Here is a 25242-nt window from a genome sequence, read left to right as displayed (position 1 = left end):
ATCTACACCTAGGATGTTTATAGCATTGCTTGAATCCTAATAAGAGCAAGCCCTAGGCCTCATTGCATCACTCAATTTAGGTACAAGTGCACCTCTTCACCTATTACTCCATGAATGCCAAGGCCCATCATATAAACTGTTGTTGTCCGAATGAACCAAATTGAGTAGGTAGATGTGAACACTTGTTGATTTTTAGAGCTAATTCTCTTACTTGCATACGATGATGAGCAGGCGAGGTGGAAAAGGAAAATGGGTAGCCCGTGCCAGGTTTGGAAAGAAAGAGTACTACTTGGGAAGTTTCGGTAAGGCTTTCAATTCTGCAATCACAAGAAGATTTAGAGATATTCTCATGTAGGAAACCGGAGTCTTTTTCAGTGTTTTTCATACCATGCATAACATCATGAGCGTCTACTCGAGAGGCATCACATACCTAGCTAGGTACGATTAAGGGCAGGGGACCACCCCCCCCCCCCCCCCCCCCCCACCGGGCTGGTGGTCCCCTGCCCCCAATCGTACCTAGCTAGGTATGCGGTGCCTCCCTCACAAAAACTCATGATGTTAAGTCACAACGTGGGAATTATTGTGAGAATTTTCCTAAAACTTCTTGTGTTAATTAATGAGCTCGTAACACTGAGAAAAAGAAAGTTGCACCACTCGATTTTCTTAAAAATCCCAGAAAATGACTATACATACGCAAAGAAATGAATGCTGACATGCTCCTCGTTAATGTTTTGTCATAATGCAGACACAGAAGAAGAAGCTGCACAACAATATGGCATTGCCATAATCCACCAGAAAGGGTCGGATGAACCGACAAACTTCGATGTTAGCAGATATGATGTGAACAAGATACGTTCAAGCCCTTCAATTCCCAAGATCACTAAAGATACGCCATTGGAGACGTACCTTAAATCCCGCTCTGAGAATGATCCTGGCTTAAATCCCAATCAACATTCATCTTGTTTACAGACAGGGAGCAGATTTGAACTGGACCCCGCTAGAGCTAGCATCTCTTTGCGATCCACAATACAACCAGGGGGCAGTCACGAGCATGAGGTTGCCCGGGCTAAACGTTCGGTACTCAATTGTGCAGTTGGTGACGGAGGCTATGGTTTATCATTACCTCAGTTCAGATGAGTTAACATTCATCTTGTCTACAGACAGGAAGCAGATTTGCACTGGCCAGTCATGAGCATGAGGTTGGCCGGGCTGAACGTTCTGGCTTTGTGAGTAATGAGGATGAGGTTGCCCTGGGGCAGAATGCAGTACTCAATTGTACAGTTGGTGACGGAGGCTATATTGGTTCACTCATTACCTCAGTTCAGATGAGTTAATTGGAGCATCTTTTGCAGCAAGAAATTCTTTCCAGAACCAAGAACTAGAGGCCTATTTTACCTGTCGAACTGATTTCTAATATGGATGCTAAGATTCTTTGGCCGTTGCATCGCTTGTGACGGGTTATTAATTTTCTTTTGAACAGTGTTAGAAATTGAGGTATCCATGTTAATTTTCTGCAACTACTTTCTCTTGGTTTGACGATACTGACTTGAGTCAGACAGAGGACATAGATTAAGAGAATTGCTTCTTAATGCCCTGATCATCGAGCATGTGAGAAAACTAAAAAAACCGTCGAATTAATGATCTATTAGAGCGAAAACTAGACCGACTGCAAGCAGCCCCATTTGAGCCCTCACTGGCTGCATATCCGTGAACTAGACAAGTCCTTGCAGGAGGAGCAAAAGAGGGTTGAGAAAGAATTCACAAGGGCATACAGAATTTGATCTCTTGTTTCCCTACTTACCATCAATATGCAGCGTTGTCTACTTAAGCTCTGTATCATCTAGCTCTACTCTTTCGTTCGATCTGGGCATTATTCCAATCTCCAAAGCATCTCCTCCTCCATTCATCATCACCAAGCAGGTTAGCTAGCAAGCAAGCAAGAGAGATCCATAGATTAGGGTGAGGGTCATGATTCACACAAACTATGAAAGAATGGCTAGGCCAATCTGACAGAATGATTGATCATTGTCGTGGTTTGCATGATCAATGAAAATGGATAGACCAAAACCAGAGAACGTGTTGAGGATTCTCTCTCAAATTGAAATTGAATTGGCTTTGTACTCACTGCCAACGTCGTATAAGTGAGTCATCTAATTAGCGCATTGCTGTTTCTAGATCTCTCTGTGTGTTACAAATCATGTAGAGGTCACTTCCATCTGCCATTCTGTGTCTGACAAGCAAACCATCAAGCCCTCCTTGTGCAAGAGCTAACTTCACGATCCCCAAAAATTGTTTCCTTGTGACCTATAGAGCCCTCGACCATACTCTAATTCTTTAGTTCTTTCCTTGGAAAACGATTCTTGACCTTGAGAGAGAGAGAGTGATTTGGCAGGAGGGCTAACACAGGCACTTGTAACCACAATTCGAGCTTATAAATAGAAGTACTACAAGGGCGTCTACTTTAGGAACCGGTGCATCTTAGTGGGTTGTACAGTTTGTTGTTTTTAATCTTCCATGGTATTGTCCTTCTTGTTTCACCACCTTGTTAGAGCTCTATATTGTAAAGCAAGTTGACCGAGTGCCTATACATACGTCGCTTGAGGTAACCCAAGCACTCTAATGTTTCGGTGAGATGGTCACATTAGCAATTGTAACCACAACTTGAGCTAATACAAAGTACCGCAAGGGGGCACGGGCTAGTGGATCAGAGTGGGGAATTATACCCTCTTGTGTCGTGTTTCTTGTGTTCTCTTTAGAATCCCATATGTTGCCTTCAATTTATTTTTTTGTAGTTGGGATTGTAATTAGCATGCGATTACTATGAATGCAACCCTAAATATCAGATCTTGCATGAGATTAGCATCTCCTAATCTCTTAGGTCCTGGGCATTTATCCATATTAGATCACAAGGCATCTTGCTCCTCATCCTTATGATTGAACCAACCTCATTTGCATCACATTTAGGCTGCATTTTCATTTACTCTCACTAGTTGCTCATTGTGATGAGTTATGTATACTCATGTGTGCCCCTACTCACATACTGGTGCTTTAGTGAAAGAGTTTGCTTTGGATTGATTGAATGCATGAGTTTGAAGCCACTCTTGTTAGCTTTTGAATAAGACCTTAAACCCTTGATCTGGTTGCCATTAGCATCATAAATCAAGTCCCAAACTCTAGGGGTGTTTGCTATTGAGCATGTTTAGTTGGCCAGATCATTGCATGTTTAGAATTACAGCATCAATTGTTGACAACTACTCAATTAAGTGATTTCAAGTAAGTAATGTGTTATACACGTTGATAGTCGTCAAGAGAAAGAAGAAGGGTGCCATTAGAGGCAATGGATTACAACTCCCAGTATTCAACTCTTTCTGTTATCAAGCAATATGAGAGAGAAACTCCTCCAAGACTCTGAGAGATTTCAAGAGTAGGGTTGAAGGTTTTAGTACAAAAGCAAAGCAGGAAATCTAGAATCTTGTTGCTCAACATCTGCTTGTTTGGGCAATCTATGATCAATCTTTAATGGAGGAGGCTATTGTGCATAGTGCAATTGTCTCCAATGTTCGCAACACACTGGCTACCGTCAAGTAGCCAGGTTCTAACAAGGAGTTGTTTTTTAAGAATGCAGCATTGCAGATGATGTCGAATTCAAAGGAAAACAAGCCTATCAAAAAATTCTTCAGGATCCTAAACATTAGTCATCGCACTTTATTCAAGGCAAAATCATGGCGCATGAAGCCTAGTGTCGATGGTGGATTGTTTTCACTCGATGCATGTCATAAGAAAAATTGTTATAGCCCTATTATAGATGAAATTAAGGGATTGGTCTACACATTTTGAAGAGAGGAGACACGCATTTCACCCAAGAAGAAGGATGTTTGTCGAAAGACAGTGGGGAGGAAAAGCTACATAAAACACCCTGAGCCCCTCCTAGACGAGCTTGAGGTGATTGATGAACTACTTATGCCGTAACTTACACATTCTATATATTGCATCTTTAGTGCATAATAACTTGTATATGTTGATCAATACATACTCATCTGTAGATTGATACTAGTAGCCACACTATCCATAATACTCTGAGTGCTTGTTAACACACTCGATAAGATAGGTAGCATGCCATGAGTATGCTAGTTAGCATTCCTAGTAATCTACCTAGCATACAAAGTATGGTGGTTAACACAATATGTTATGCTAGTTAACATACCTAGTATGTTGTTTAACACAAAGTTTATGCTAGTTAGCATTCCTAGTATGTTGGCTATGTTGTTCAACATAATGAATATGCTACTTAGCATGTCTAGTAATCTACCTAGCATACAAAGTATGCTGGTTAATATTTTATGCTAGTTTACATACCTAGTATGCTCACTAGCATTTTAAGTATGATGTTTAGTAACACAAGGTTTATTCTAAATAGCATTCCTTGTATGTTGGGTGTGTTGTTTAGCATAATGAGTATGCCTAGTAATCTTACAAAGTATGCTGGTTAACACAACATGTATGCTAGTTAGCATACCTAGTATACTCACTAGTATAATGAGTATGATGCTTAATACAATATGTATGCTAAGTAATGCCCTTTGTGCTAGTTAGCATGCCTAGTAATCTACCTAGAATACATAGTATGCTAGTTAGCACAATATGTATGTTAATTAAAACCATCTTGATAGTTAACATACCTAGTATGCTCACTAGCATGCTGCATATGTTGTTTAACACAATGTTTATTCTAGTTAGCGTTCCTAATATGCAAACTAGCATGCTGACTATATTGTTTGGCATAATGAGTATGCTAGCTACCATTCCTAATATGCTAACTAGCATAATTGGTATGCTTGTTAGCATACCTAGTATGCTAATTACAATGCTGGGTATGATCAACTACATAATTGATCTGATATGCTAGTTAGCACATCTATTATTCTTGTTAGCATTTAGGATATGCTAGTCAAAACCTAGTCCATTGTCACGGGAACCGAATAATAGAGATCGATAGCAAAAGATAGAGAAAGAGATCTTTGTATTGATGAATCTTTGTAGAGATTTGATACAACAGAGGAGCAAAATATATGGGCGCACTCCGTTGTACGGAGCTCGAACCTCCCGACCACCCCCGAGCTTCAGTTCGCTTGCATGCAGCGTCTCACTCGCACTCGCACTCGCACTCGCACTCTCACTCTCACTCGCACTCGCACTCGCAGAAGAGAGAATGGTGAATGATTCTTAAACGCAGCACCCGTCGTGCTTTTATCCTTCTTTTCCTCGAAAAGCCTGCAGGATTTTTGCACCAAGTATACCTACGAGAATAATATAAGAACGTGATCGCTAAGCGATCCGTAAAGGTTAGATTTTTATCATGACACTTTGCACAGATCCTGTTTCACAAACTGATTTCTGCATCGCCTACAAAATAGCCAAAAGAACATACTCGTGCAACCAATTCAACATGATAATCAAAGTTAAAAAAACATAATTCTATACCTTCATAATCTCAATTTTCATACTCTACCGTGAAGAAACAATCCACTTCTTGGTTGATAGCAGGGAGAACTGTATGATGTTGTATGTCTGTCTGTCCCTGTGTAAACTACACTACTGCTGCCTTCTGTTTGTTTTCATCATAACTTTTACAAACAAACTCAGAACAAAGCAATCCAGGTACTCAAAACGACGGGAATAGGTCTGGTCTACAAGGCAGCGCGGACAGAATTGCAAAAAACGTCTTTGTTTGGCTAAAAACGCAACTTTTAGGTCGCGACTCATAAAACCTCTATTTTTTGGATTTCCACTACTTTTACAACTTATTTTAAGCCTACCCATGCATTTTAAGCTAAAACACATAAATATAAAACATTGATATTAATAAAAATCTCAATTTTACTCTTCATAAACAGACTATCTGTTATTCATTAATCTTTATCAAATCCATCTTTAGTGTATTATTTTTTTTTTTTAAAAAGAATATATGTTCTCTCTTAATATCTCAACTCATTCGTATAAGCTCTATTTAATAGACTATTCAACAATCTTTCAAATCGTACTAACGAAAGATATGCCCTGCTACATTCTTTTCGACTTTAAGAACTTTAAAAACTAGTCCTATTACATTCTCCCCTTATCAAAATTAACTCTGTCCTCAAAGTTGGTCTAAAGAGAGGAAAATTCTGTTTGCAAAACACTAAGATCAATCCATGATGCATCCTCTACTGGATAGTTCTGCCACTTAACCAAAACTTCCACAATGTCTCTATTTCTCAGATGTTTAAAACGCCTATCTAGTACTAAGTCTGGTTCTATAGTCAATGGTCCGTCATCTTTCAACTTAGAGTTGTCCTCTAAAACATGATGCACATTAGGAACATACTTTTTCAATAAACTCACATAGAATACATGATGCACTTTAACATGAGAAGGCAATTCCAATTTGTAACCTAATGAACCAATGCGCTTCAAAATTTTAAATGGACCAACAAATCGTGGAGACAATCTTCTATCATTTCCAAGAATCAAACGAGACTTCTCAGGAATAACCTTTAAAAAACCATATCACCAGTTTCATACTCCACAACACGATGTTTCTTGTCATAATACAGTTTATGTCTCTTTTGAGATTCTCTAATATTCCCCCTGATTTTGGCCAACTCGCTATCCATTTTCTCAAGCATCTCACGTGACAGTTCTACCTTATTCCTCGAATTAAGAAAATGAATAGGTGTAGGATAGTTATAGCCATACATTGTCTCAAACGGAGTCATCCTAATAGATGAATGATATGAACTGTTATATGCAAATCAACCACCAAAGGCAGATATTCATTCCAATTAGATTGGTTTTCATTGACATACATTCGTAACATATCTTCTAAAATACGATTCACCCTCTCCGTTTCCGCATCGTTTTGAGGATGGAAAGCATTAGACATGCGTAACTGGGTACCTATAGAGTCAAAAGTCGCTCTCCAGAAATGAGAAGTGAACTTAGAATCTCTGTCAGACACTATGCTCTTGGGCATGCCATGCAAACGAAATATCTCTTTCATAAACAAGTATGCAATGGTCAATGCAGTATAAGTTATTTTTACAGGAAAGAAGTGAGCTTGTGTTGTGAGTCTATCTACCACCAGAAAGATCGAATCATACCCTCCACGAGTAGTAGGAAGTCTAATGATAAAGTCCATGGATATACACTCCCACTTCTGTAAAGGAATGTCTAAGGGTTGAAGGTCACCAAGCATCCTCTTATGCTCAATCTTAACTTGTTGACATTGAAAGCACTCACACACATAATTCTTAACATCCAATTTCATACGCGGCCAAAAGAATAAGGTTTTAATATTTTCATATGTCTTATTTAATCCAGGATGACCAGAAAAAAAGGTGAATTATGACACTCATGCAGAATTTGACTCTTAAAAGAAGAATTTGCAGGAATACACAAGCGGTCATAACAATACAGATTTCCCTTATACAAGTGATATCTATTTTCATACATCTCACCAATATTCTCACGCAAGAATTTCAAAATAGGCATATAAAAGGAATCATTTTCAACTTCAGTATGTATCTCATCAATCAAATTGGATCGCACAACAGTCAACAAATTACACATGGGCCTACGACTCAATGCATGTGCAACTTTATTTTCTTTTTCACACAAATACTTCAAATCAAAGTCATACTCAGCCAGCAATTCAATCCATCTTCTTTGTCTGTTATTTAACAATGGCTAAGTGAAAATATACTTCAAGTTTTGATGATCAGTACGTAATTCAAATTTTATACCAAGCAAGAGATGACGCCAATGCTTCAATGCATGAACAACAGCAAGCAATTCTAGATCATGTGTTGCATAGTTCAATTCATGTCGTCTTAATTTCCTAAACTCATATGCAACTACTCTTCCTTCTTGTGTCAAAACACAACCTAATTGTTCACCACTAGCGTCACAGGACACAACAAATGGTTTGCCCATCTCAGGAACTTTCAAAACATAATTTTCCGCTATTTTAGCCTTCAAGGTCTCAAAAGCAGTCTCACAGCTAGAAGTCCACACAAAACCCTTGTCTTTCTCGGTCAATTCGGTCAAAGGACTTGCTATCTTAGAGAAATCTTTAATGTGTGCTCTCTCATATTGTGCTAGACCCATAAAGCTTCTTACATCTCTTACTAACATAGTCTTAACTTTATCAAGATCAATGTGAATCCCCTCTTTAGAAATCACTCTTCCCAAATACACAATCTGATCCTTTGCAAAAGAATACTTACTAGCTTTGGCATACAATTTATGTTCACGCAAAACCTCAAATGTTTTCTTTAAGTGCAATGCATGATCTTCTTCATTCGTAGAATACACAAAAATATTATCCAAGAATACCAGAATGAAGTCATCAAGATACGGGTGAAAAATATTATTCATTAAGCACATGAAAGTTGTTGGTGCATTAGTCAAACCAAAAGAAAGAACTCTAAATTCATAATGTCCATAACGTGTACGAAAAGAAATCTTTGGAATGTCCTCGACCTTAATGCAGATTTGATGGTAGCCAGAACGAAGATCAACCTTTGAAAATATTGTGGCACCACTCAAATGACTAAGCAGTTCATCTATGTGAGGAAGAGGATATTTGTTCTTAATGGTCTGTTTGTTTAATCCCCTATAGTCGATGTATAACTTATATGTACCATCCTTTTTCTTTTTGAATAACACAAGACTACCCCAAGGAGATACACTAGGCTTAATGAAACCCTTTCTTCAAAAGATCATCAAGTTGTATCTTGAGCTCTTTAAGCTCATCAATATTGAACCTGTATGGAGCTCTTGAATAAGGTGTTGCTCCTGGATATAGATCTATGGCGTGGTCTACCGCTCAAGGCGGAGGCATACCAGGAAGATCGTCCGGAAACACATCCTTAAATTCATGTAAGAGATCCTCTATAAATTCAGAATTTGTCTCTTTATGTTTATCCCCAGATTCTTCTTTAATCTCATTAGCAAACACAAACAACGTCTCACACTCTTATCTAAGTCACCTTATCAATTCCATTGCCAAAACTAAATTTAGAATCTCTTTCTTTCCACAAAGAGTGTGACTTATCATCATCAAATGATTAAAGATATATTTTTCTTTCTTAACAATCAATCAAAACATGATTTTCAATGATCTAATTGATACCAATGATAACATCATGCATATCAATGTTTATGTTATAGAAATCATCTTTATGATTTCGACTCTTCAAAGAAAAAAAAACAATTTTTCTACTAACTCTTTCGTGAAACTATTATTACCACTAGTTAAATCCACAAGACTTTTAACTTCTCGATTTAATTTCAAGTTTAATTTCTCAATCAATTTAGACGATAAGAAGCAATGAATACTATCCAAATCAATTAAGAAATTCAAATTTTAATCTCAACTTCTATGCATAAATTCGATCTCACAGAAGCTTTCAAAGGACGTATCAAAGACATAAAACATCACAAAGAAGGGGTAGATGACTTACCTTTATCGTACGCATCGCCAAAAGTCTCCAATTGAGCCATCTTGGTACGTATTGTCTTATCGGTCACCTTGCTCGAGCATTCGAAAGTCTGGTGGTCGTGTTCTCGATATTGAAAGTATAATCCAAATCTTTGAGTTCTTCAATCCACGCTTCTAAATCTTCGCATATCTTTCTTATGCCATCAAACTCTTTAAGCTTAGCCTTCGTTAAGAATGATTTGGTTGTCGCTTCTCCCATATCGTCATCGTTTCTTTTGGCGGTACCACAGCGCCACCACGATGATTATTGTTTCCAGGTGGATTAGCATGGTTTTCACCTTCATGTTGGCCATCAAGGTCTACATAGATATCAAGCTCTCGTGCTGCTTTGCCCCGTAGAGCCTCAACACACTCCCGATTTGCAATCTTCAGATCTTCTCATAGTCGCCGAATCAGGTCTTCTTGCTCCTTCATCCTCCTCTCGTATCCGTCCATGTCCAGAATCAACCGCTTGCTCTGATACCAATTGTCACGGGAACCGAATAATAGAGATCGATAGCAAAAGATAGAGAAAGAGATCTTTGTATTGATGAATCTTTGTAGAGATTTGATACAACAGAGGAGCAAAATATATGGGCGCACTCCGTTGTACGGAGCTTGAACCTCCCGACCACCCCCGAGCTTCAGTTCGCTTGCATGCAGCGTCTCACTCGCACTCGCACTCGCACTCGCACTCTCACTCTCACTCGCACTCGCACTCGCACTCGCACTCGCAGAAGAGAGAATGGTGAATGATTCTTAAACGCAGCACCCGTCGTGCTTTTATCCTTCTTTTCCTCGAAAAGCCTGCAGGATTTTTGCACCAAGTATACCTGCGAGAATAATATAAGAACGTGATCGCTAAGCGATCCGTAAAGGTTAGATTTTTATCATGACACTTTGCACAGATCCTGTTTCACAAACTGATTTCTGCATCGCCTACAAAATAGCCAAAAGAACATACTCGTGCAACCAATTCAACATGATAATCAAAGTTAAAAAAACATAATTCTATACCTTCATAATCTCAATTTTCATACTCTACCGTGAAGAAACAATCCACTTCTTGGTTGATAGCAGGGAGAACTGTATGATGTTGTATGTCTGTCTGTCCCTGTGTAAACTACACTACTGCTGCCTTCTGTTTGTTTTCATCATAACTTTTACAAACAAACTCAGAACAGAGCAATCCAGGTACTCAAAACGACGGGAATAGGTCTGGTCTACAAGGCAACGCGGACAGAATTGCAAAAAACGTCTTTGTTTGGCTAAAAACGCAACTTTTAGGTCGCGACTCATAAAACCTCTATTTTTTGGATTTCCACTACTTTTACAACTTATTTTAAGCCTACCCATGCATTTTAAGCTAAAACACATAAATATAAAACATTGATATTAATAAAAATCTCAATTTTACTCTTCATAAACAGACTATCTGTTATTCATTAATCTTTATCAAATCCATCTTTAGTGTATTATTTTTTTTTTTAAAAAAGAATATATGTTCTCTCTTAATATCTCAACTCATTCGTATAAGCTCTATTTAATAGACTATTCAACAATCTTTCAAATCGTACTAACGAAAGATATGCCCTGCTACATTCTTTTCGACTTTAAGAACTTTAAAAACTAGTCCTATTACATCCATGCTAGTTAGAATAGTTTCTATTCTACTTAGCGCACATTCTATGTAGTTTAACATAACTCATATGCTAAGCAGCATACTGATTATGCTTGTTAGCATAGCTAGTATGCTAGTTAGCATCCTGGGTACGCTGATCAAAACATTGTCCATGCTAGTTAGCATACCTTTTATGCTAGTAAGCACACATGCTACGCTATATTTTACATGTGCTTGTTGGCACACTGACTACGCTAGTTAGCATACTTATTATGCTAATGAGAACACTATATATGGTAGTCAACACACCCTATTACATGCATGTTAGGACATTGAATGTGCTACTTAACACTCCGATTTTTTTCATGAACATGCCCAATGTCCTAGGTAGCAACCTGTATATTCCTGTTTGAATTCATTTATCCTAGTAAACATACTGATCAAATCTGGTTATTGCTAGTTGATCTCTTTCACACATTCAATGAAAAACATCCAAATTGCAAGATTGGCATGTGAATGTTTAAGATGTTGAAGCCATTTTAGGATGTTTTGCAGGTGATTGAAGGATAGATACACATGTTGTTGCGAATACCATGTGTAAATGTCCTCTTTAAAGGACTCAATGAACCACATGCACTCTCCTGCCTTTGGTATGCATGATTGGGGCTGCGACTCTTCATGTAGTATATGTGCCATAGGTGAGAACATTAGCAAGGGTTGTATGGCTTCACATCACACGTCCAAAGGTGTCACAAAAATGTGGGAGCTGGTTCTTTATCCAAAGCTAGTAAATGCAGTTTTCCATAGAAGAGAATGCCTGATGGGAGACTGTAAGATATGTGGAGTGAAGAGGTTAGAATTATGTTGCTTGGAGACAACAAAGCCATGTAAGAGTATTACTGTGAAAGTGTTTGCATATGTAGAAGAAAAACACAAGCATGGAAATAGTAAAACAAAGAAAAGATCTTTTGCATAAAGAAATACAGTGCTGGGAGTTTTTGCAACTCTTGAAGATCAAGTTTAAGCTCTTCATCACTCATAACTATGTAGCTTGATGGCAAGGACAAGAATTCAATGATTTTCTACTTTGGTTTTGGGATGATATTGTTGTCTTAGTTGTTGATTTTGCCAAGACTTACGCCTTCAAGGAGGAAAATGAGATTCAGTCATGCATTGGCACTCTAGTCAGGTAACCATTTTTGTACACATAACGTATGGCCGCAAGGAAGGGGAGGTAGTCAAAACAGTCCACTTCTTCATATCACATGACAAGGTGCATGACACATTGTTTGAGAAACATTGCTTCATGCTAAACCATGACTAGTTCCAACAAGAGGGTGTCACTCCTACACAACATTGTGTGTGGTCCAATGGTGCGGCCTCGCAATTCAAGGGATTCGGGTACTTTTATTTTGTTGCAAGATATAGAGGACTCATAGGTATTGGAATGAGTTGGTTCTTCTTTGGATCAGGGTACGTAAAGGGCAAGCATGATGGTGCATGAGAAATTGTGAAAAGAACCTTGACCCTTGAACAACTAAAACCACATGGAGCTATTTTGCAATGTGCAAATGATGTGGTTTCTTATTTCCAAACCAGCCTGTCTCACAGGGAGCCCCTACATCATATCCTTCAAAACAAAGGGAATGTACCCATATGTTCAGGGAGGTTAAAGCGGAGAATGTGAACAAGAAAGTCAAGTGGAATTCTGCCACTGTGCCAAAAGCTTTTTCTACGCATTCTTTCTGTGGTCACAACACGTATGATTCAATTGCCCTTGCAACAAGAAACTTGGCATGTTTCTGTGATGCATGCATGCACAGAAGGTGGAATCGCTACATCAATAAAGCTCACATGCAAGCGTGAGATTGTCATATTTTGTTGCCATTACTTGAGGTTTTGATCGATTTTGAGACAATAAATGAAGTTCCGACAAAGGAAGTTGTTGGCTATGATGGCTTCACATACAAAGGTCATCATGATGTGTTGAGTAGCACTCTATGTGTTGGTGACACTTTTATTCTAAATCTAGATGCTTCAACCAATATCGAGGATGTGGATTTCTTTCCGCATCAAGTGTGTTGAAGCAAAGGATAAGTTGAAGAAGAGGTACATCGATGAATGGAGCAATGTAATTGACAAAGGATCATATGTTGTGCAAGGACTCTATTGCAAGCAATTGGATGCATACACCTTCAAGCTAGACCACAAGTAGCCCATCGTCCACCTACTTTCACATCTAGTGTGATGTATCAAAATACTTATGGATCATATCCCAAGGAGAAGTCAGGTGTACACAATCACCCCAGAAAGCTACGAAGCAATCTGTAGTAGCATGCCCTTCAACTTTTGAGTTGTAATTACTAGATTTTGAATGTAATTCTTGTTGCAAATAATGTAGTGCTATCATAAATCTGGTTATGTGTCTCTTGTGCGCACAATGTATACATGGATTTGGTGTTTATAGCAACCACTAACTGGGTATGCTAGCTAGCATACAGACTATGCTAACAAGCATACATAGAATAGTTAGCATCTATGTTAACTAGCATAACTAGGTATAGTAACTAGGCTAACTGGGTATGTTGACCACCATATCCACTATGCTAACTAGTATACACAATAGCATTTATGGTAGCCAACAAAAGTAGGTATGCTAAATAGCATAAGTGGGTATACTAACTAAACACAATATGCTAGCCACCATATCCCTATGCTAACTAGCATATAGATTGTGCTAGCTAGAATACAGAAACTGTTAACTAGCATAAACATCGTAATTAGTATGTATGCTAACTAGCATACACAAAATCATTTTGTATGACAGCATAACTGGGTATGCTAGCTAGCATACAAAGTACCATGTATGCTAGCTAGCATAATTGGTCTTGTATATTACCATGTATGATAACAAGCATAATTGGGTATGCTAAGTAGCATACATAGTACCATGTATGCTTATTATTAGAACTAAGTATGCTAACTAGCATACACAATAGAATGTAAGCTTAATAGCATGTAACTGGCATATAGACTGTGCTAGCTGGCATACAAACTCTATTAACTAGCATACATAGCATAATTGGAATAGGAAGTACCATTTATGATGGTTACAACTACCTATGGTGTCAGCAAAGTGGGTAAGTAAACTAGCTTATTGCTTAGAGTTCCCATCTTACTAAGTGTGCAAAAGAAGTCCTCAATATTCTACCATTGCATTCATATAATGTTAACAAGACCAAAAAGTATGCCAACATAGCACAATGATTGGTCCCAAAAACTATAACTTTTCATCATCGTACATATTTTTACAAGTATGCAAAGAGTCTGGATTACTCTTCAAAACGCTTGTGCATCTTAGGGAAGTTCTACTTGTAGTATCTAGTGTGCTTGTGCTTCTGGTTTGTTGAGCCTTTGTTTCCTACATTGGCCTTTCTACTTCAAATTGTTGCTACTTCTCTAATATCTCCCTCTCAAGCCTTTCCCTCTCATTCCTTTCAGCTTCTTTGTTGTCAGCCTCCCTTTATCTCTGCCAATGGTTCTTTGTCCTCCACTCAACCTCATTTCTTTCTTGTAGAGATCTACTTGCAACTTGTTGAGGAATACCTCAAAAAACATATATGGGCCAGTATCAAATCCATATATGCTACACGGTGCTCCAATTGCAACCACAAAAATAAGTAGGGAGCCGAAGTTTCTACCAAAAACGATTTCCATTGTTCAACAGTCTGGTCCTCTAACTTGGGAGTAATAAGACAACATCCTTCAGAGTTTTGGTACACTTTGTACTTATTGTCATCAATCATTGGATTTTTTTGGGGCCCAAACTCGATTAAGTCTCTTCAAAACATACTCATGTTCTTGAAGAAAACATGCTTATTATGTATTAGCCAAGGCACCTTACCACAATGCTCATGTGCCAAAACACCTGTCATCCTTGCCCACTATGGTTTGAATACTGTATCTAATGTTGCATTTACTTTACGCTTCATGTTGGTGCTCCATATGTACACATGGAAAAATTAGAAGCACCAATCTAGGATTTGGTGGTTGTCTTGTGACAAAATACGTACCACTTATCTTGCATTCTGTATTTTATCATTTTACCTACATATTCAGGGGGAACTTTTCCATGATTTGACTCTATAACTTTTAGCAGTAGGCCATTCAAATCAAGAACTAGAGAGTGCTTCTTGCCAGCCAATAGCTTGGGCACCCATATTGGGTCTGGCGGTGGATACCACTCGGTAAAATAGCTTTCCTCGAGGAATGAGCAAAATTCAAGTACTCATCAAATTTCCTATAATGTTTAAGGTAGCGGTCTAGGTCCTTGTAAATCTCATATTTTTATTTTCGCAGTTGTCCAGCCTTGGCAATATGCCACTTTCTTATCTTTCAATGCAATGGAAACATTCATATCATGCAAGGCAATTAATTATAGTTTCTCTTTCCTTGCAACACAGTATAGGTATCGAATGAAGACGTCATATAGGACAAGAAAAAAGTATTGAACTATTCCATAGGGACATAATTATGCCAACAAGATTTTCTCCATTATAAATACTTAGAGAGATACATGCCATGAGATATGCATTGCCAACACTACAAGAATTGGGCACAATAGAGAATAGGTTCAACATACTTTCTTGCAAGCACGTGAGCAAATACCTTTCTTTTCACCGTTGGTAAAGTCAGTTAAGTCATTCTGGGTGCTCTTCGGGGCAACAAAGGCATCCTCTCCAAGCTCTTCTGGATTTTGTTCCGGGCCACCTTTCCTCTTCAACTTCACTTTTTTTACCAATCCCAGGAGAGGGCTGTCATCACTGGCGTCTTGCACATTCTGTACGTTTTCAATCCTCATAGATTCCTCTTGCAAACTCTTGACTATTTCCTCTAAATCTCATTTCATCCGTAGCAGTGGGCTTGGGTTTGGCATGATTGATCACGATGAAGTCATCATTGTCATCTATTTCTTTACTGTCTACTGCCACCTCAGGTGAGTTTGCTTGTTGCAGTGTCAAATTACCCCTTCATGCATTCTTTCCAGCTCATGGTGCTTTTTCATGATAATTTGTTATGTTTGAAATGATTATTATTCTATGTCTTTTCTTTATTATGTCATGATATCATTTCATGTTGATTCGTAATAAATGAGATGATCGTTTCATGGTATCATGGTATTGTTTGATTATCTTGTTTCATGATATTTTGTTATGTTTGAGACGTTTATTTCTTCATGGAATTTCTCCATGAAGCCGTGATATTATTCCATGAAGATTCATTTATGACCAAGAAAATTTTTATTTCATGGTGTCGTGTGTTGTTCTTGATGATTCATTATTTATCATGATGTCATGAATTTTGTTTTCTCCCACTGCTTTATGATGCCATGGTATTGTTCCATGATCATTTTTCATGATTGAAGAAGTTATTGCTCTATGGAGTTTCTTCACTATGCCATAATAATAATTATATTGATTGACAATGATTAGATGCTTGTTGTATGATGGCATGGCATTGTTTCATGATATATTGTGTTTGAGATATTTTTCATTTGATGGATATGTTCTATGATGATGTAATGTTATTCCATGATTAATTTTTATAATTTATTATGTTGAGCATGACTATTATTCCATTGTGTTGTTCCATAATTATTCGTTATGATTCATATGATTATTGTTTCACAATGATTTATTATTTGTTCATTTATTTTACATTGGATAGAGTTTATAAAAAATAAGATATTCTCATGGTCAAATTTGTGTATCGGATTTCTACATGTGTACATATTACATGTATTTCATGTCAAGAAGAATGTGTATTATATATACATGGTTTTAATCTTAATGTAATATATTCTGTGTGAATCAATTTTGAGGCATTGCAAACCATCTCCAAAGACATTATGTCTGTGTATTTCTCTGACATTAATATAATTTATATCTTATACTCTTTGATTTTGTGATATTGACAAATTATACACAATTCAAACACAGAGTGAAGTATTTTAGGGATGGTATATATTCATCAAAGTTGAAGATGATCCAATGACTCCTTTGAAGTATTTGAAGAGTTAATCACATCATTTCATTGAGCCTTTCAGGCTATTGTTCTATGTAGCACGAGCGATGTACCTCCTTGTAAATAAATATATTAATATAATGATGGGTATATATAGGGTTGTGGGTTTTCCCTTGATCCCCAAGGGTTTTTGTTATCCATGTGCAATTAGGGAACATTATCTGAGTGGGGTTATTGATCTTATATGTGAAGCTACTCTAAATATAGCCTTGGGTCCCCTACATATATATACCATTATGTGTGCCTATTCTACACACTTTGGGATTTCACTCTTTACGTATAATCTCTATGTTCTTCTCTTCCTCTATCTCCTCAATAGATATAACTTCAATAATGTTGTTTTATGGCTACTCATTATTTTGAAGATTGTTTACAATCCACTTCACATGCTTAGGTGGTAATCATTAGGAAAAATATAAACCCTCTAGGGGCCCTTTGAGATTAACGACACACTCTATGCACTCAAAAAAGTAGCGGGACAAAGTAGTCTTACACTTCTTAATTAATGGCCTCTTACCTAGTGAGAAGGTGGGGCCGGGTGTGTGTGTGTGTGGAGGGCGGGGAGGGGGGGGGCGGGGGATATGTGGTGGGCCATGTGGAACCTCCAACTTCCCTCCTTTTTGATCCGGTTCTGAAAAAATCCCAAAGCTTTAAAATTTTTATTAATTTTCGAAACTCAAATCTTATTGTCTTAAAACCCCCATAAACCTATTATATGGTCAAAAAAGCATTTCTGATCTCAAAAAGTCAAAACGTGCACAATAAAACCCTAAAAATTCCTTTTTTTTCAAAAACATTTGAAATGTCCTTTTTTACTATCCAAAGCCCACCCAAAAATTGTTTTTCTCTCTCTAGAACCCCTTTTCCAACCCCTCCTTGGTTGCAACCATCACACTCACCTTCTACTCCAATACACTCTCTCTACAGCATCTCCATTGCTATAGCAAGGAAGATCCTCTCTCCTCCCCTACTACCTCCCATTGCCACACCAAGCAAGGGTTACCCACCTTCTCCTCTCTCGATTTCCACAACACTCCTCCCCCCCCCCCTCTGTCACTACCACCTCCCATGTGCACTCCAAGTAAAGTCATTCACTTTCTCCCACCTACATTGTAGCAACAAGCAAGGTCCTGCCACAACACTCCTCCTCCCCCCCCCACCCCTCTACTTCAACACTCTCTCTCTACACCATCTACATTGCTGCAGCAAGGAAGCTCCTCTCTCCTCCCCTACAACCTCCCATTGCCACACCAAGCAAGGGTTATCCACCTTCTCCTATCCCGATTGACACAACACTCCTCCCCTCCTCTCTCACTACCACCTCCTATTGGCACACCAAGCAAAGTCATTCACTTTCTCCCACCTACATTTTAGCAACAAGCAAGATCCTACTCCTCCTCCTAATTTTCTTTGTTCAACCATGGCCAGCTCTACTCCAAAAAGGTAGCCAAAGGATGAGGTCAGATCACTTGCATGCCACAACACAAGAGGTATAGATGATGAGTGGGTGCCACAGGAGTTCACCAAAGGTGCTTCTGTGTACATGCAGTCATCTGCTATTGGCCCTCACCATGTGCGAAGTGGTGGAAACTTGGATCGTCATTGGAAAGGTAAGCTCCTTGGATTCACGAACCAAAAGACAAGGAAACCGTAGCCATTGTGCAACATGTTTTCTCAATGTCAAGCATGCAGTTGCAACAATCATCTCCATTTCAACACATTGTAAGTACATGTTTTGAGAATACAAAGCTAGGTGTGAAATCACAGTGTGACGTTTTTATGTATTCATACTTAAGATTTTCCATGCATTTATAGTCATATTTCCATCCACATTGGTGGAGGAGGAGCCACTACATAGTCTCTCCGGCACATCCAATGCTATACATGTGGATATTGAAGCAACAATTTTTGCACATCTTTGCCCAACCAAACTAGTTCAATGAAGGATTTTCTTCTATTCTCACTCCTATTGTGCCTACTTCTACACAAGAGTTTAAAAGGATTGAACCCATCAAAGTATCTTCCTTATTAAGTATGGAGTGGCAACAACCAGATTTGGTAGCATCTTTTAAGAAAAAGATGATTATAGATATCCAAAACTCTTTGAAATACTCTAAAGCTTCTAGAACTGTGGCCTTGAGTTGGTGTCTTAGTGGGAGACACCTCTTGTTGGTAAGCACAGATGACAACTTGGTTCAAGCTGCATGGTTTTAACATGGATTGACTACCCCCCTTCCAGTATTTGCTAGACGCACCATCCTTGTCTCTCACATGGACCAAGATCACTTAGCTTATTAGATAGGACTTGATTCAATTAGGCACGAAGATGTATTTCTACAAAGAGAATCTCATTGAGCTTATAGAGGAAGGTTTTGTGATCAGACGACCCACCTACATGGACCCTCATCTATCCCATGGATTAGGATGTGCTGTTGGACAGATGTGCACATCTTCACATCAGTTAGAGATCAAGACTGATAGATTTAGACTACCAACAGATGCCAAGATTTGTGAGCTATGCCATATAGAGCTAGAGACAGACTAACATCACATCTCTCTCACTAGCTAGTCTAATATGAGATACAAGGCTGTTTCCACTGCCTATTCAGGGAGGGGTTTGGACCACTAGACAAAGTTATGAGACACCAAGATCAGTAATGCCTTGGGCTATTTTTATTGGAGATGTGCAGTCATAGGGAAAGCATCTTGAGGAATAGGAGACACTCACAGAGGGAGATCACTGATTCTTTCAGACTACATGCACAACATTCAGTTGAGCAGGCATCACAATAGACTTCAAAGTCCATCTGTACCAGAGAGCTGGGAAAATCCAGACGCCCATGATTGTGAGGGTCATCTAGACATTGTTGGAAGCTACTCCAAAGGGTCCAGACTATTATGGCACGACATGGGAGACACCCAGTTAGAGTACTCATTGAGGAGGACAATGATGGGCTCCCCCAACGATCGATGTTGGATATCATAAGATAGGATCTTGATTCTAGCATCTCAAACTTTCACTTCATTTTAATTCATCCCATACCATTTCACTTTAGCTCAGTTTAGTTTCAGTTCTTTAGTTTTCAATTATTCAACGGTCTTTTACACAGACATTGTATCAGATTCACCATTTGTAAACTCTTCTGTTTCATAGGTCACTTTGGCCTCTTGAGGACATTAATATATCAATTTATTTAATTTCTCTCACTCACAGGCTCTCTCTCAGAGGAATGTTGGGCTCCTACTCTCTCGCAGGAATTTTGAGCTCCTACTCTCTCTCTCTCTCTCTCTCTCTCTCTCTCTCTCTCTCTCTCTCTCTCTCTCTCTCTCTCTAGCTGGCCCCGACCTTCCCTCCTATCTGTTTTTTCCCTTCTCCTCCCATCTCCATAGAGATATGGAGAACCACAAAACAATATTTCCACTAGCTCCAATGTTGGATATGCAGACAATGTGCCCGATGATGGTTAGTAAATTGCCAGTGTTAACTTATGATGCATGCATATATGACATTTAAGTGATTAATTTTTATGATTGTTTGCAATCCTCAAGAGAAACTTGCAGAAGGGAGCCATTATATGTGATGGATCACAACTTCCAAGATCCAATTCTTTCTATGATCAAGATATACGAGAGAGAAAGAAAGAGGAAATAGTGGAAGCACAAACAGATGCAGGGTGAGTGAGGACATCATGCCCTCTATGATGAGGAGAAAAAGAAAATTTCTTCTAAGATTGTGATAGCTTTCAAGAGGAGGAGTGAAGGTTTTGGGATAGAAGTAAAATTGGAAATATGGAATCTAGTTGCTAAATATCCTATTGTTCAGGCAATCCAGGAACACTCCTCAATGGAGGAGTCTGTTGTAGAGAGTTCAATTGTCTCCAATGTTTGAAACACATTGGCTACTTTCAAGCAATCAGGTTCTAACAAGGATCTATTTTTAAATAATGCAGCATTGCAAATGATGTTGAATTCAAAGGATAACATGCCTATTGCAAAAATATCAAGGGTCCTTAAAGTCGATGGTTGCTCCTTGCACAAGGAAAAATCACAAATGAAGCCTGTTATCAACGATGGATTGTTTTTAGTGGTTGCATGTCACAAGCAACACCATCATAGATCTATCACGTATGAAATCAAGGAATTGGTCCACACATTTTGGAGATAGGAGACTTGCGTATCCCCGCACAAGAAGGATGTTTTTCATAAGAGAATGGGGAGGAAAATCTACATAAAACACCATGTGCACCTCCTAGATGAGCCTCAAGTGACCACTTGATATGCCATGATCTTGGTATTCTATGCATTACAACACTAGTGAATGATAACTTGTATTGGCATCTGATAAGTCTCATACTGTCTAATAGTGGTATCCACATTGTGCATGTTGGTGGTCAGGATACTATGTGGGCAGGTCAACACACAGTGTATGCTAATTAGCACATACCTAGTATTCTTGTTAGCATACTAGTTAGCACAATGAGGATGGTTGTCAACACAGTGTGTGTGATAGAACTTCGTACTCACCATGATAATTAGCATACCTAGTTAGAACACATGCTATCTAGTTTTAAATACCTCCTCATATGCTAGTTGCTAGCTAGCATACCTAGTATTCTAGTTAGCATACTCAGTATTCTAGTTAGCATACCTAGTATGCTAGTAAGAACAATGTGTATTCTAGCTAGAATTTCTAATATGCTAACCAAAAATTAGCACAATATGTATACTGCTTAGCATACACATTGTGTCAACTACTAGCATACTCACCATTCTAGTTAACATACCTAGTTAGCATACATGCTATTCAATTTGGCATGCTATCTGGCATTGAGTAATCTATTTAGCATACATAGTATGCTAGTTAGCACATCTAGTATGCTAGCTAGCATACCTAGTATGCTACTAGACATAGTGTGTCTGCTAGTTAGCATTTCTAATATGCTGAGTAGCGATTAACACAATGTGTATGCTACTTAGCATACTCACCATGCTAACTAACATACCTAGCTAGCACACATGTTATTCATTTTAGCATACCTCATATGCTATTTGGCTCTGAGTATGCTAGTTAGCATACCTAGTATGCTAGTAAACACAATGTGTCTGCATTTCTAATGTTCTAACTAGAAATTAACACAATGTGTATGCTACTTAGCGTACTCACGAAACTTGATATTCAATTTAGCATGCATCATATGCTAGTTGGAAATGAGTATGCTAGTTAGCATACCTAGTATGCTAGTAAACACAAAGTGTCTGCTAGTTAGTATCTCTTAGATTCTAACTAGCAATCAAAACAATGTGTATGCTACTTAGCATACTCACCATGCTTATGAACATACCTAGTTAGCACAAATGCTATTCAGTTTAGCATACCTCATATGCAAGTTGACTTTGAATATGCTAGTTAACATACCTGGTATGCTAGTAAGAACAATATGTCTTCTAGTTACTATATTTTATATTCTAACTAGCATAATGAGTGGGGATTGAGGTACCACCCTCTATGATAGTTAGCATACCTAATATACTAATTACCATACTGGTATTCTCGCTAACAAAATGTATTCTAGTGAGCATACCCAGTTTGCTCATTAGCATATTGGGTATGCAATCTAACACACTCTGTATGCTAGTGATCATTCAAAGATTCTCACTAGCATACTGGGTGCTCTTGTTAACATACCTAGTATGCTAGTTAGCACTCTGGGTATACTGGTCAAAATAATATATATGCTAGTTAGAATACCTGGTATGCTAGTTAACATAGTGGGTATGCCACTAGCTTTGCTTGTTAACACACTGTTAGAATATTGAGTGTGCTAGTTAACACGTTGATTTGTTTTTAAGAGAATTCTTGATGTCTTGATTGGCATTATGTAGATCGCAGTAAGCATTTTGGGAGCGTAAGTTGATCATTTATGGATATAGCATGTTGAGTTGTTTTACAGGCTCAAAGAGAAGTATCCAGATTGCAAGATTGGCATGAGAATGTTTGAGATATTGAAGCCATTATTTTGTAGCCGACTAAAGGATAGATACACATGTTGTTGTGAATACCATGTGCAAATGTCATTCTAAAGGACACATTGAACCACATGGGCTCTCACACTTTTGATCTGCATGAAGCAGGTTGCAAATGTGTATGAAGTATTTGTTGCAAGGTTCAAATCACACCTTCAAAGGTGTCATACAACTATTAGAGTCAATTATATGTCCAAAGCAACCAGATGCAGGTTTTCATAGAAGGGAATGTATGATGCGAGATTGTAAGATGTGTGTAGTAAAGAGGATGGAGTTATGTTGCTTAGAGATAGCAAAGCCAAGTCAGAGTATTATTGTGAAATTATTTGCATATGTAGAAGAAAAATACATGCATGGAAACAAAAAAAAAAAATCGGGGTCTTCACCATTCAGTACCCCTATATAAGGTGCGTTCAGGGGGTATTAAAAAAACCTCTTTTAACATGTTAGAATGGATAAAATTACCCCTTATTTTAGGAAATTTTTCTAAATTGAATATAAAAACCCCTTATTTTAATGTATCTTTGTTTAATTGCCTAAAATTATTGCATTAAAAAACCCCTCCTTTTGAACTCATGTTATACATTAACATAATTACATAGTGCACCCCCCATAAAAAAAGAAAAGATATGCTGCATAAAGAAATGTATTGCTAGGAGTTGCTTCAATTGTCGAAGTCCAAGTTGAAGATCTTCATCACTCATGATTATATAGCTTGATGGAAAGCACAACAATTTAACACTGTCTACTTAGGTTTCCAGATGACGTGGTGGTTTCAGTTGTTGATTTTGTAGAGAATTATGCATTCAAGGAGAGAAATGAGTGCATTGGCACTCTAGTCAAGTAACCATTTCTTTTATACATAATGTTCTACCGCAAGGAAGGGGAGGTAGTCAAAATAATCCAGTTCTTTTTATCAGATGACAAGGTGCATGACACATTGTTTGTGCAACATTGCTTCATGCTACACCATGATTGGTTACACCAAGAGGGTGTGACTCCTAAAAAATGTTGGGTGTGGTCTTGGTGCATTGTGATTCATTAGTGATTGCCAGAGGAGCCCGCAGTGGCTTGGTATATCCTATGCATGTATCTGAGGTTTGAGACGACATGGTCTTGATTTTTTTGATGGCATGATTTGAGGAAGAGACAAAACATGTCTTCTTCATAGGTGAGCTCCACCATGCTCATGAGACAGAGCATTTAGTTGTGTAAGATGTGCTAGTAGAATCTGTAGAGAGAGAGGTAGAGTGATAGTGCTCTAGTGAGACACACCATTTGTTGTCAGAGTCTATGCACATAGAGGTAGAGTGATAGTGCTCTAGTGAGACACACCATTTGTTGTCAGAGTCTATGCACATAGACGTAGAGTGGTTCTACTCCCTAGAGACACATGCACAGACAACAAACATGGAGTTCTTTGATATGCTCATGCTAGAGGCTAATGAGTTGGTGCGAGGACACATTGTTCTGACTATGGGTGAGAGGAACGTAGACATCTTAGTGTTCGCATTGACAAATCCATACACAAAGGTTAGTCTCGATAACAAAATGATTGGAGATAGATCAAGGAAGGTGAGTACAACCAGATTTGCACAAATTTTGTCAGTGTTTGAGTGTCTCATGTACTACCTACTAGTGTCGAGTCCCAACCTAGCAGCTACAATGGGAGCATTTGCAACAGGAATTTTTAGTCGTACAATTTCTGACACTAGCATGATGCATTGTGAGTTTTGCAGACCATAGAGGATTTTCTACGTGATTTACATACAGGCTCTAGCAAGGGTACACACGTTTGCCTACATTAGAGCATATATGGTTGCATGTAGAATGAGTGAGCAAGACAGTGGGCATAGGTTGAGAGAGCCTCTCACCTTTTTTCTTGTACATACTAGTAGTTTAGCTAGTAGGACCCATTTATCAGCATATAGTAGGTGTTAGCTAGTAGTTTTGCCTTATAGTTAGGTTAAATGTATATATGCCTTGCCCGGTT

General features: G+C 38.3%; 1 protein-coding gene across 1 annotated transcript; it reads left to right on the top strand.

Annotated features, from left to right (window-relative positions):
- The first annotated feature begins 220 nt into the window (after positions 1-220).
- LOC147440387 (AP2-like ethylene-responsive transcription factor ANT) lies at positions 221-1334 on the top strand. Its single transcript, XM_086483296.1, has 4 exons — positions 221-302; positions 746-825; positions 970-1103; positions 1202-1334. The coding sequence occupies exons 1-4, from the start codon at positions 221-223 to the stop codon at positions 1332-1334; spliced, it is 429 nt and encodes a 142-aa protein (XP_086339422.1).
- Positions 1335-25242: the final 23908 nt, after the last annotated feature.

The sequence above is a fragment of the Adiantum capillus-veneris genome, chromosome 15, assembly GCF_014529385.1.
Source record: "Adiantum capillus-veneris isolate H3 chromosome 15, ASM1452938v2, whole genome shotgun sequence".
Taxonomy (NCBI): domain Eukaryota; kingdom Viridiplantae; phylum Streptophyta; class Polypodiopsida; order Polypodiales; family Pteridaceae; genus Adiantum; species Adiantum capillus-veneris.
The sequence above is the reverse complement of the archived record's forward strand: the minus strand, read 5'-3'. Positions and strand labels throughout refer to the sequence as shown.